The sequence below is a fragment of the Myotis yumanensis genome, unplaced genomic scaffold (assembly GCF_028538775.1).
Source record: "Myotis yumanensis isolate MYYU_CA2020_CCGP unplaced genomic scaffold, mMyoYum1.0.hap1 SCAF_9, whole genome shotgun sequence".
Taxonomy (NCBI): domain Eukaryota; kingdom Metazoa; phylum Chordata; class Mammalia; order Chiroptera; family Vespertilionidae; genus Myotis; species Myotis yumanensis.
The window spans coordinates 4,408,331-4,422,215 of NW_027223760.1; the positions used below are offsets into that span (position 1 = coordinate 4,408,331).

At 46.5% G+C, this 13,885-nt stretch overlaps 1 protein-coding gene and 2 non-coding genes across 3 annotated transcripts in view; all 3 read left to right on the forward strand.

Moving 5' to 3' along the window:
- The window catches only part of RHEB (Ras homolog, mTORC1 binding), a 43,222-nt gene extending 31,507 nt beyond the window's left edge, over positions 1-11,715 (forward strand). Inside the window, exons 4-8 of the mRNA XM_070423633.1 lie at positions 5,668-5,750; positions 6,598-6,654; positions 6,757-6,804; positions 7,671-7,752; positions 11,205-11,715. Coding sequence (XP_070279734.1) covers positions 5,668-5,750; positions 6,598-6,654; positions 6,757-6,804; positions 7,671-7,752; positions 11,205-11,297 — 363 coding nt within the window. The 3' untranslated portion in view covers positions 11,298-11,715. The remainder of the gene's footprint in view (positions 1-5,667; positions 5,751-6,597; positions 6,655-6,756; positions 6,805-7,670; positions 7,753-11,204) is intronic.
- On the forward strand, positions 5,020-5,155 carry LOC139017099 (small nucleolar RNA SNORA42/SNORA80 family). Its single transcript, XR_011472779.1, has one exon. It is a non-coding gene; the product is annotated as a small nucleolar RNA SNORA42/SNORA80 family (small nucleolar RNA).
- On the forward strand, positions 7,375-7,510 carry LOC139017100 (small nucleolar RNA SNORA42/SNORA80 family). The gene has a single exon (XR_011472780.1). It is a non-coding gene; the product is annotated as a small nucleolar RNA SNORA42/SNORA80 family (small nucleolar RNA).
- Positions 11,716-13,885: the final 2,170 nt, after the last annotated feature.

Consider the following 13,885-nt stretch of genomic DNA (forward strand, 5'->3'; position numbering starts at 1 on the left):
GCATGCCTTGCCGGCCTCTGAGCTGGCAGTTTGAAACATTCTAACAAATATAGAAGCTAAACAAAACCCCAGAAACCAGCTTTCAGCCAGCCGGGATCTCAGAGCTGGAGTTGTACATTGTTTCTATTATAGAACGCAAACAAACCAGATACCTGCTTTCAGCAGCGGAAGCCTCAGAGCTAGAGCCAGAGCTAAAGCTGGCCCAGAATAAAATTTTAAAAAGAAAAAAAAGGAGCGGTTGGGAGCTTCAGTCAACAACCGCCAGCCTGAAAGCAGCCCTCAGCCCCTCACCCAGACTGGCCAGGCACCCCAGTGGGGACCCCCACCCTGAAGGGTGTGTGACCAGCTGCAAACAGCCATCATCCCCTCATCCAGGCTGGCCAGGCACCCCAGTGGGGAACCCCACCCTGATCCAGGACACCCTTCAGGGCAAACCAGCCGGCCCCCAGGCCTCTATCCTATATAGTAAAAGGGTAATATGCCTCCCAGCACCGGGATCAGCGGAGCCGCAAGGCCTCCTGGCACCGGATCAGCATGACGGGGCAGCGCCCAAACCCCCTGATCGCCCTGCGGCTCTGTGTGTGACAGGGTGCGGCGCCCCAACCCCCCCCCCCCCCAACAGGCCCTGCTCTGTGTGTGACAGGGTAGAGCCATAACCTCCCCATCGGCCCTGCCCTGAGTGTGACAGTGGCGGCGCCCCAACCCCCTGATCCGCCCTGCTCTGTGTGTGACAGGGGGCGGTGCCCTAACTCCCCTATCGGCCCTACTCTGTGCGTGACAGGGGGGAGCTCCCCAAACTCCTGATGGGCCCTGCTCTATGCATGACAGGGGGGAGCTCCCCAACCCCCTGATGGGCCCTGCTCTGTGCGTGACAGGGGGCAGCGCCCAACCCCCTGATGGGCCCTGTTCTGTGCGTGACCGGGGGCAGCGCCCCAACCCCCTGGTTGGCCCTGCTGTGTGTGTGACAGGGTACGGAGCCCCAACCCCCCTGATGGGCCCTGCTCTGTGTGTGACAGGGGATGGCGCCACAACCTCCTCATCAACCCTGCCTTGAGTGTGATGGGGGGCGGTGCCCCAACCCCCCAATCAGCCATACCCTGAGCGTGACTGAGGGTGGCATCGCAACCTCCCAATCCACCCTGCTCTGTGCATGACAGGGGGCGGCTCCCCAACTCCCCAATCAGCCCTGCTCTGAGCCCGACCAGGGGCTGCACCTAGGGATTGGGCCTGCCCTCTGCCACCCAGGAGCAGGCCTAAGCCAGCAGGTCATTATCTCCCAAGGGGTCCCAGACTGCGAGAGGGCACAGGCTGGGCTGAGGGACACCCCCCCCTCCCCCAGTGCACAAATTTTTGTGCGCCGGGCCTCTAGTTTCTTTATATTGACTCTCCTGGCCACTGTGGGAGTTGTGTTCCTCTGAGGTTCTTCTTTTGCTCTAAAGCAGAAATGTCCACTTGGCCATCACACTCCTGTAATTGTTCTAATGATAGAGTTTTACAATGAATGACCCCAAAAGGATCCCATCTCAGGGAGTGAGTGTAGGAGTGAGGGAGAGGCCAGAGCAAGGTCCATTTCCAGCTCTGCTTGTCTTTGCTGTTTTGGGTTCTGTTACTGCCAGATAAGAATATTTAGAGAATTTTCGCAAAAAATATATCCAAATTTAGCTACTTGGAATAATTTGTTCTCACTGCAGCTAACAGTTCTTAAAGGCTATATTCGTGGCTAGGAGACCAGAAAATAAAAAGCTATGCTAGTATTTACCACTCATGATGGTGTGACACAGGCATTACCTTCTGCGGTCCACCCTGGTTCTGTAAAACTGGCTGGGGTAACAGATCACTGCTCCCAGGGCTGTTTTTAAATTGGGTTCACGTGGGCTTATTCTGGGCTTAAGACTGCTAGTAGGAGGGAAAGGTGAGTGGGGGGCAAATTCTTTAAAAGTAACCTCGTCAGTTTGTTCACTAGCTTGCACTTTTTAGGAGGAAAATTAATTACACATAATAAATCGCTGTATAGCAATACCTGACAGCAAGTGCTCTATGGTAGTTTGTGTTACACCTGGTGTCATTGCAGCGAGGGATGATGGTGAACATAGTTAAATACAAATTGACTATTTTTAGTTTGCATGAAATACTTTCTTTTGGTCTAATTTCAGTAGATTCAATGACAAGTGAATCATACTGTCAAATTCCCCTTCAAAAAAAAGAATTAAGTTTATTTTTTTAAATAGTAATAAATGCACCTGTTACAGAAAGAAAGCAACACAAAAAGGCAAATAGTAAACCTTAAGTCTTTCCCTCTCTAGCTACCTTAGCTTCACCCCAACAGCAACTCCTGTTATCAGTTTCTAGTATTTGCTTCCAAGATATTTTATCATCAACATTCAAGTATAGTTTTAAGGTTTTTGTTTGTTTGTTTGTTTGTACCCCAAAAAGTAACACAGATCTGTCTCCAACTTGGAGACTATCCCAGATCAGTGCATGTGGCCTCTTTTTGTTTTCCCCATGGCTGCATACGGTCTTGTTATTTGGGCTATATCATCATTTAACCACATGTTTCCAGTCTCTCCCACCGTTAGTGCCTCCATTATACACTGTCGTTTTAGACAGATGGTATGTTTGTAAGAACATGCCTGGGTGTGGGATTGCTGGGCCATAGGGTCATGGTTTATATTCTCACCAGCAGTGAATCACCAACACAGTGTGTTACGAAATTTTTATATCTATCCATCTGCTAGGTGAAAATTAGTATCTGTCATTTTAATTAGTGTTTATGAAGGAGTTTGATCCTATTTTCCCTATTTGAGGACAGCCATCTTTTCTGTGAACTATCATGTCTATTCATGTACTTTCCCCTTTTTCGATTAGCTGGTTGATCTCATTGATTTGAAGAAAATTAGCATTTGGTACATGAGCTGAGCGGCAAGATTTTGTTTTCCATTTAAATTCTCCGGTCTACCATGCGCAGCTTCAATTTTCATCTTTAAGTCTGATTCCTCCGGAATACATGTTTGCTGAGGTGTGAGGTAGACATCCAGTTTAGCCATTTCCCCCAGATGGCTCGGCATTTGTTCCCTATGTGTTACTTTGTATCCTTCCTGATTTGAATGCCAACATTATCATATACCTAATTCCCATATCTGTTGGTTCTTTGTAGAATTTTCAGTCAGCTCCATTCATGAGCCAGGACTGCACTACTTTAATTACTGCAGCTCTGTGGTTCCCACCCACCTGCCTCCACAGTTGGTTTTCTTTGTCAGGAAGTATGCTTTTTGCCCTGGCCCGGGTTAGAGTGTGGGCCCAAGCACTGGAGGGTCTCAGGTTCCATTCCCAGTCACATGTGGGTTGCAGGTTCAATCCCTGGCCCTGGTTGGAGCATGGGTGGGAGGCAACCTATTGATGTGTCTCCCACATCGATGTTTCTACCTCTCTCTTCTCCCCTTTCCCTTCCACTCTCTCTAAAAATCAATGGAAAAAATATTCTCAGGTGAGGATTAACAACAAACGTATGCTTTTTTGGCCAGCATCATGTTACATTTATATATTAATTTAGGGTTAATCAGTGGATATCCTTACAATTCTGCATATTCTTGCTAAAGACAGCCATGCTCGCTGTTCCATTTATTTAAGTCCTTTATCTCAGGAGTATTTTAAGATTTTCTTTAAATGAAGCATATATTTTTGTTTCCTTCAGTTTATTCCTAGGAATTTTGTCCTTTTTGGTTACTGCTGCCGCAGAAGATCTTGTTCCTCCATTATACTTTCTAACTAGTTGTTGCTTGCGCCAACTTAAATAGGATTACTCTTTTTTTTTTCACATCTTCCCTTCAGAGGAAACATAATTTGAACTTTGGAGCCACTGTAGCTGAGCTGGTGACTAAAATCATTTGGAATTTTGTTTTTAATCTGGGTAGAAAGATCTGTCATTCCATTAACAATTTGTTTTCAAAAATCAACACTAAGACCGCCCGGAGCAACTCGGTTGGTTGAGCATTGTCCCATGAACTAAAAGGTCACTGGTTCAATTCCCAGTCAAGGCGCATGCCCAGGTTGTGGGCTCGAGCCCTAGTACAGGGTGTTATAGGAGGCAGCTGGTCAATGTTTTTCTCTCTCTTCCTTCTTCTCTCTCTAAAATCAATAAAGACATATTTTTAAAAAATCAACACTAAAATAAATTCAACTTAATAAAAGTTGTACTAATAAGGAAAATAAAGGTTTTATTTTGCATAGATAGTAAGCTCTGTGATGTAGAAATGCTATTTTCTGATTAATGACCACTATTTTTGATGTCAGAGAGTTGATAGGACAACTAAATTTTTCTTTTTGTTTTTAAAAGACACTTTACCATAGAGCAGAAATTCAGGGTTGTCATGGGCACTAGTTGTAACCATACTATGGAATTGCAAAGTTAACAGACAGTTACTTGCCTCGATTTTTCTATAATAATGCTTGGTGTGTGTGGTATGTGGACAGTTCTGTTTCAACTGAGAGCAACATATTTGTACCAGGCAGGGGTGTGCACTGATGAAGGCTGCATTGACGTTAGCCTCTCTGTGCTTTGATAATTCCGGATCTAAAGCAGTTTCATAAAGCCATATAAAACTGGGTGCCAGTACCCTGTTGCACAATGTGTACCTTTGTGGTTTTTTTTTGTTGTTGTTGTTTTTTAAATATATTTTATTGATTTTTTTACAGAGAGGAAGGGAGAGGAATAGAGAGTTATAAACATCAATAAGAGAGAAACATCGATCAGCTGCCTCCTGCACATCTCCCCACTGGGTATGTGCCCACAACCAAAGTACATGCCCTTGACTGGAATCGAACCTGGGACCCTTGAGTCCGCAGGCTGACGCTCTATCCACTGAGCCAAACCGGTTAGGGCTGTACCTTTGATTTTAATTCCTAAAGCTGCTCAGTAAATAACTCATTCCATCCTCAAATGTCTGGGTACTCACTCTACAGTTTCTCCATTCTCTTCTCCTCCCCTCCCTCTCGAGTGCTGGTGGTCACCCAGCCAGTGATGCATGGTCATGATTTATGGGGGGCCCTTGTCTGTGGGCCTCTCATAGTGGACCCATGCCAGAGGAAGTTGCAGCCTCAAACCATTGCCCAGCCTCCTTACCCTTGGGCTGTGAGCACTGAAGGGGGCTGTACAGTGTAGAAATAGAGTGCTCCCAGCTGATGGCACTGAACGGAGCATGCATCTGCTCCGGAGGAGAAACTTCATAAACATGGAGCCTGTTTCAGAAATCCAATGATCAGTGCTTAGGCCACTGTGACACACACACAGAAAACAGGGCACGTGATAATATAACTATTTTATGTAGGAAAGTACAGATGTGTGGAATAAACCAGTAGCACTTGTGAATTTTCTGTGAGGTCTAAGAGATTCTGGACTTACATCCATAAAAGAGAACACAAACCACTCATCTTTTTATTCCTTACATCCTCTTCTCCCAAGATTTACAGGAGTCAATTTTTAATATTGGCTTAAAGCACATGATCACCCCCAGACCAGTCTTAAATAAATCTTGAGTGTGTAGACTATGTTTCTAGAATAATATTGTAATCCACATTTTGTTTACTTTGATTTCTTTGACCAGGAAATATGTGAAGAACTTTGGGTGAAGATTGCTTGTTATGCCAAGTGTAATCCTTTTTCTTCCACAGGATGAATATTCCATCTTTCCCCAGACGTACTCCATAGATATTAATGGTTATATTCTCGTGTATTCTGTGACATCGATCAAAAGGTAAGACTCAACGCCTCTTCCTTGCTTGAGTTTATTTGTTATGCAGAGATAGCATTAATCCTCATAAAGGATTATGCTGGAATTGGTGTAGTAACAATTAGACTTAATTACTAAGCTAAATGTTTTGTGGGACAAACAGGTTGTTAAAGGAAAAACAATATCCTGATAGATGTTCTAGATAAATAGTGATTGAACACAGTCTGAGCTTATCTGCTGATTGAAATAGGGAATGCATAAAGTGATTACTTTTTCTGTGTTTTCATCATGTAAATGTGGAACATGGGCTGACTGCTGGGGCCCACTAGCTAAGGAATGTTCTACAAATGTTTATTCAGAGATTATGTGGTTTGTCAGCTCAGTGTTAGACTTTTCCCATTAAATGTCAGACCTGTTTCGTTTTAAATGTTCTCAATTGGGGTTACTGAGTGTCAAATACATGTACATGTGAAATATTGGTAGGAAAAAGAAAGGAATTTTTTGTGTTCGGTTTATTTTATTAAAATGGTGACTCTGACATTTTCTATGTTTCTCACTAAACCTTTACATAATAAACATTTAAAACATGAACGCTAAATTGGGTGTCTGCCCTAGCTGGTTTGGCTCAGTGGATAAAGCATTGGCCTGCAGATTGAAGGATCCCAGGTTCAATTCCAGTCAAGGGCACATGCCTGGGTTGCAGGCTCAATCCCCAATGGGGGGCATGCAGGAGGCGGCCAATCAATGATTCTCTGTCACCATTGATGTTTCTATCTCTCTCTCCCTCTCCTTTCCTCTCTGAAATCAATAAAAAGTATATTTTTAAAAAAAATTAAATTGGATGTCTGACTTCATGTTTTTCCTTTTATAGTTTTGAGGTGATTAAAGTTATCCATGGCAAGTTGTTGGACATGGTGGGGAAAGTGCAGTAAGTAGGAACATTTTTCTCTCTAGTTAGATACACTCTTTCCAATAGCACCTTCTGGACAAACTGACTCGTTTTCCTTGCCTTTCTTTCTTATATTAACAGAATACCTATTATGTTGGTTGGGAATAAGAAAGACCTACATATGGAAAGGTATGTCACTTCTAATAACTGCTGATTCATAGAATTGAGTCTAAGATGTTAAGTCCCAGAAGTCACGGGTTCCGTTGTTCCCGGGGGGGGGGGGGGGGGGGGGGGGCGAAGGGGGAGGATTTAGCTGCGGCGCCTGTGTTCTGTGTTCAGGGAGGTGCGCGGTGCTGCTTGGCAGAAGCCAACTCACCTGCCTTGAGAAGTGTTTCCTGGAGAAGAGAGGGAGCAAACACTGTAGAAAATTATCTTTCGTTTCTTCTGCCCTTTTGTGCAAAGCAGACACTAACAAGACAATGGGAGCGTTCATTTATTCAACAAATTGTGTTTGAGTGCAAGGTTAGAATTAGAGCAGTGGCCCCGCCGGCAGGAAACGCCGGCTGGATGCTGGCAGCCTGTGCGCAGCGTAGCCATGGCCCTTTGGGGGTTGCCCCTGTCCTCGGGCACGTGCAGCTCTCTCTAAGATGTTGGGGTGTTGGTAAATGCCTTCTGTGAGCTGTGAGGGCTGCCAGGCAGTGAGTACTAGTACTCCCATAAGACAGTGTCTGTCTGTTCCCCGGCTCAGGTGGGAGTGATGCATGGTCATGATTTATGGGGGGCCCTTGTCTGTGGGCCTCTCATAGTGGACCCATGCCAGAGGAAGTTGCAGCCTCAAACCATTGCCCAGCCTCCTTACCCTTGGGCTGTGAGCACTGAAGGGGGCTGTACAGTGTAGAAATAGAGTGCTCCCCAGCTGATGGCACTGAACGGAGCGTGCATCTGCTCCGGAGGAGAAACTTCATAAACATGGAGTCTGTTTCAGAAATCCAAGTACAGTAGATGTTTTATATAATAAAGAGCAAAGCTCTTTAATGAGAATTTTTGTCCTTTAGGGTGATCAGTTATGAAGAAGGGAAGGCGTTAGCAGAATCTTGGAATGCAGCTTTTTTGGAATCTTCTGCTAAAGAGAATCAAGTAGGTATTTTTTAAAGCTCACTTCGCACTGCATCCCGTCAGTCCAGGCCTGTGCTCCTGTTAGCAGTTCAGCACTGTCTTCATTGCTCCTGTTTAATCCTGACCCTCCCACCATTCCTCCCATCAGGCTTTGGGTTGCCTCAGTGAGACACCATCAGTTTTATTTCAGCCAGTGTTCAACCTCATGGGACCTGGAATATTTGTAGGATAAACAGAAATTGATAGTAAAGGAAATACTACCTTTGTGAACATGCATTATCGTGTTTGTTTTATACTAAAGGCTGCTACAGAAGTAAGTCTAGACTCACCTGGGTGGGACGAGGCAGCCGTGTGCATGACCAAGTGTAGCAGAGACTCAGGTCTGCCTGGGGAGAGGCAGACTGTTCTGGATGAAGCTGTGTGCACCTAAGTTCCTCATGTCCAAGACATTTTTGGTTAGTTGGGGAGATTGGATTATGTTTTTGATATATTAGGAAAATGGTGTTAATTTTTTTAGGTGCAGTAATGGTGTTGGGTTTATGACAAAGAATATCTTTGTTCTTGAGAAATGCAAACCAAAGTATTTAGGGGCAAAGTTTCATAATGTCAGCAACTTACTTTCAAATAGGATGGGAGGATGGATAGAGAAAAAGAGAACAAATACATACAGCAAAGATGTTAACATTCGCTGAGTCCAGCCAGTGGGGCTAGGTGGTTCTTGTACAGTTCTTTCTGTTGTTCTGTATAATTGAAAGTTTGTGAGGTGGGGGAGTGAAGTTGAATGGTTGGCCTCAAGCTGTGTTCAATTCTGTTTGTTGACTTCACGTGCTTGCTTCTCTTTGGTGAAAAACTGAGGGTCTTAAAGCAGTTGTTCTGTTTGACAGTAGCGTTAAGGAGGCAGCAGCAGCAGTGTGGACTGTTCATGTAGGTGAGTGTAACCACTTCTCAGTGTGTGTCTGGCAGTTACTAATCCTTCTAGCAACCTCAGGAGTGTGAATGCCTTCTGGAGCCTACCTCCAGTGTGTTAAGAGGGATTGCTGAGTAGGGAGCATTGGCTCAGGTTAATTTGTGTTTTTGAGAGTAACTTGAATGGTTAGCTTAAAGAGTGTTACTTGGTTTCAGGGTGCAGGCCTCTTCTCCAGTTTGTGTTGTACTTTACTGTAGCTGAAGGGTTTAATGTGGTTCTGGATAGGTTTGCCCGTTAACCTTTCAGGTCCTTTAGAAGGTGGCGAACTGCTTTCGAAGACCCAGATAAAAGGTGAATGTGCTGCCGACAGGCAGACAAGCACTGAGGGCAGGTGTTCCCATTGCTCACTGTCTGGGGCGGCTCGCACACCATCATCATCAGGCCTGAAGTGAACTCTTTAAAGCAAAAAGATTGTTACACCCAAGTTAGGTGCATGCATTGGAGACATGCAGATCCCTCACTGGCATTCTAGATGGTTCTCACTCTGTCATGTCGTGGGACACTCTGCTTACGTCCTCTTTGAATGTGCAGGAGATGATGAGGGGGCCCTGAGCCTAGTGAGTGTCTCCAAGTCAGGTGGGGAGAAGCTGAGTGATTCTGATCCCTGGAGTGATTCTAATCCCCACACACACTGGAATGCTTACTACTGTTTGTGTAGTCGGGAGAGAAATCTGTCTAGTGTGCCCTCGCACACCCACACCCAAGTGGTCATGTGACCAGAGACCAGTTCCTGTGAACTGATCAAAATTTTATTGATAGATTTTCAAGTAATTTGTATTACTTGCCAAAAATTCAATATTTTCAAAAAAACTTTCCTCAGCAGAGTTCAGTTTCATTGATAACATCATAGTAGTAAAAATTGCCAAGTCTGTGAGAATGCTGCATTTTGACTGTTAATGGAGTCTAGGACGTTTGCAGTTTGGTTTATTTACCATGGAGGCCTTCGGCTATAATTCAGCAATTTGATGAAAGAGAATTTTTTTTGACAATCAGATCACATAGATTACTAAGTTGTAAGATTTATCTAGAAAGCCCGGTCCCAGACACACTGTTTTCTTGGTAAGAGTTTGGCAAGTGTCATTCCCAACATTTTTCTGTGCATTATATTCAGAATGAAATAAATAACTTGTTTGTATAACCATGGGACGTGAGAGGGGTGAGTCATAGAGGAGGGGAGGGTTGCTGAACCAGTGGCTCCGTTAGACAGGAGGGCTGGGCGTGTGGCTGGCTTTGGCTTGACCAGGAGTCCTGCTTCCTACCAGTCGGAGAGAAGGGACCAGAGTAGATGAGCCCATAGGGTACATGGCGGTCTCTCTGGATGTTGATTCTGTTTTCCTGGTAAAATATAAAACAGGGTCACCACGGAATGGGGAGGCTTTAGGAATTCAGAGGAAAGGGAAGACATGAAACCTTCATCTGGGGGAATGACTGGACGAGGGACATGAACTGGGCTGCTGGGTGGCATTGAGGGTCCACTGCATTCAGGGTCCCGGAGGTGGCAGCTGTCGCAGCGTGTTCCCAGCATGCACTGGGGGTGGTGCAGGCACCGCGCAGGCTGTTGGCAGAGAAGGGAGCCCACGTCCATGAGCATGATGGTGACTGGGATCTGCTGGCCCCAGGAGGAAAGTGAACAAGAAAGTGGCTAAGGGACAGGGAGAAGGTGGTGGGATCGGGGAGGCAGGTCCCTGGGGGCCGAGGACTGTTGAGTTGAGGCTATTGAAAGTGGAAAGGATGGTAAGGTGGTGGGAGACTTAACATTGGGTGGCTGCTGCGGTGACGAGATCTAGGACTGCCCCTGAGGCTGTTGAGAACGGGTTTCTTTCATCACAGTGAGCACACTTACAGGACAGGGACTGGCTATCCTAACCTCTGTTCAGCATAAGGGAGGGTTTCCTGTCCAAAGGGCCAGTGTTCCTCCTGTGAGGGGCTGGGGGGCTCTGGGAGGCCAGGCTGCTGGGTCTGCAGACAGTGAAGGAAGGGGAAGTGGCTCAAAAGGATCGGGCTCAAAGGTGGAAAATACCTTCTCATGGCATAAGTGTCAACACAGGTTTAAGGGAGTGGGAGAAAAACAGGTTCGGAGGAAGGGAAGCAAGAATGAGAGTTTGCCCAGCCTTAGGCCCCGGGGTGCCGGGAAAGAGGGAGCATGGCCCTGGGAAGCAGTGTCGGAGGGAAAGGACACCCTCAGGGAGGTGGCTAGGCTGGTGCTGGACCTGGAAATCCAGAGGCACCGGGGGAGGGCTGGGCTGGAGCCGACCCCTCCCTGTGGTGACCATGAAAGCAGGATCAGAAGCACGAGAGTTTAGTTCTGGTCTCAGGTCAGGTGGGAGGGGGTGCGGTGGGGAGAAAGGAAGACCAGTCTCCGGGTTGTGGGGTGGCCTTGGCCTCCGCGCCTGTGCCTGCAGCTGGGGGGCGGACAGCGGGCCTTCTCCAGTCCTGGCTGCAGCGGTAAGAGTGAGTCTCAGGCTTCCGCTGTAAAGCCAACAGTCACGTTTTATTTCTTTTTCAGACTGCTGTTGATGTGTTCAGAAGGATAATTTTGGAGGCAGAAAAAATTGATGGGGCTGCTTCACAAGGAAAGTCTTCCTGCTCGGTGATGTAATTCTGCTGCGGGGCCCGAGGCCACTGGGACCCGTCCTGCCCGGAGACGCAAACTGCCCGTCATCCTCGAAGATAAACTGCTTCGTTTTCCTTCTGTTAACCTGAAAGATTTCTTTGGGTCAGAGCTTTTTCCCACCTGCCCCCCTTTCAGATTACGTTGAACTCGGACTATCCTTCTGAGTTCACTTCCACTTTCAAATTTTAAGCAATCATATTTTCAATTTATATATTGTATTTCTTAATAATATTATGACCAAGAATTTTATCGGCATTAATTTTTAAGTGTAGTTTGATGTTTAAAATAATGTAATCATCAAAGATGCATATTGTTACACTACTATTAACTAGGCTTCCATATATCAGTGTTTATTTCATTGTGTTAAATGTATACTTGTAAATAAAATAGCTGCAAACCTTAATCCCTCGCGCTACTTAGTATGGCTTTTAAAGAAAACCATGTCCGGTGAGGGCTCCTTCCCGCCCCCAGGAAGGCTCAGGTTGGATTCCAGGAACTGGTGGAGGATGTGACCACAGGTGGAGGCCAGGGGGCCCTCGGGTTATCGGCGAGGCCCACTGGCTGGCAGTGACGGTGGGGGTAGACCCCCAGAACTGGGGAGGGATCTCTGTTCACTAACGCTGAGTGGCCCTGGGGGTCTGTGAGGGAGTCGCTCCCAATAATGGCTGTTCTCTCTCCACCCTCAGAGGCCCCCATCCCAGCCTTCACTGGAGGGCTTCCTGCAGGGGGGGCTGTGGCCGTTACTTGGCAAAGCCTTCTCCTCGCCCAACTGCTTATCTCAGCTGCATGAAGGAAAGAGATGTTAGAGACACTTACTATCCCTCCTTTTTTAAATATATTACTGATTTCAGAGAGAGAAACGTCAATGAGAGAATCGATTGGCTCCCTCCTGCACGCCCCTTACTGGGGATAAAGCCTGCAACCCGGGCATGTGCCCTCGACCAGAATCGAACCTGGGACCCTTCAGTATGCAAGCCAACGCTCTATCCACTGAGCCAAACTGGCTAGAGCTATTGTCCCTCCTTATGCTTAGCTTGATGTCCATGGCAGACGGCATCTAATTTACTTCGTTATTTTTATTTTTCAATTATGGTTGATAGACATTATGTTAATTTCAGGTGTCCACCCAGTGACTAACCATTGCATAACTTACTAAGTGATCACCCGCCCGATAGCTCTCGCACCCCCCTGACACCACACATGCTATTAGAATACCATGGGCTCTATTCCCAATGTTGTGCTTTACGTCCCATGCAGACAGCATCTGACCTAGAGCATAGATATTTGCCTGTCACCATCCCCAAACCTCCAGTAGTTTAAAGAATGGGGACTATTGCCCAGTAAGTGGGGTGTGGGGGGGCTTCATGAACCTTCTCCAGGCCCAGCCGCACGCCTCCCGCCCGCTCGGGCGTGCAGCTGAAGGAGAGCGGGTCTGATGTGGCAGCTCCCACTCCCTGGGAGTCGGTTCAAGCCCAGCTGTGGTTAAATGCTGCCCCGTCCCAGTTAGATTTCACAGGGCATTGCTATCATTAGGAAATGTTACTAACAAAATGTACTTTTACTTTGTGACTAATTTTTTAATGAAAATTTGTTTTTAGAATATGCCATTATTTTGGATCGTTTAAGTATTTGTCTCGTCATTCCAGGATGAAATTTGAGCTTTAGGAGACCTCCACCAAATACTTTTTAAATAAAATAAATTTTGACAATATAGTATCATGACTTGTTAACAGGGCTTGTTCTTAGGCCTGATGTTAAGACTCAGTGCTCAGTGTATGGACCACGTTGACTCCGGGCCGGGTCACCGTCAGCTTCTCCTCTGAAGCTGTCTGTGGGCGTGCACTTAGGTGGGCCATGCACCTGGAAACAGTTCGCTGCACAGGGAGGGCCTACAGGGCTGGGTCTCCTGCTGGGCGGCAGTGTGATATCCTGTATGTGTACCGTTCACATGTTTTCTGAGCACCTACTATGTGCTGGACACTGTTCTAAGTGTCATAAACACAACAAATCTGAACCCTTGTAGAGCTTGCATTTGACCCCAAACCTGGGGACATGGGAGCAGGTTCTTCCTTGACCTGCTCAACTACGCCAACTGTTGGGTCCGAGCCCCTCTACAAGGAACTGGACCTCCGGGACAGAAGACATGAGAAGTGGTAGTTATATAAGACAGTCTTTATTGTAGCCAAGTAGCCATTGCTAACTAAGTAGCCATTAGACAAAGTAGCTCTTCAAAGGAGTCTTACACAGTAGCCGCTGCTAACATAGCAGCCATTGCAAACACAATGGCAAACACAGGAGCCATACCAAGCAGCTGCTGTACACATAGCCCTGCATAAAAGTAGCCTCCAACACAGGAGCTATACAAACACGGTAGCCCGACCAAGCAGCCGGGCACCGGCCGGCCAGTAATACATCTTCCCCATAACGCAGCCGTGTGCTGGCTGGTCAGTGGCAACTTATATACAAGCATAAACAAGCTCAGACGAGGCATTGTGCCAAATAGTTCGGGCTACAGAAAGGCACGCCTGCGCCGTGTGTAGATTGTTGTGTCCTTGCTATGCACCTGCGTATAT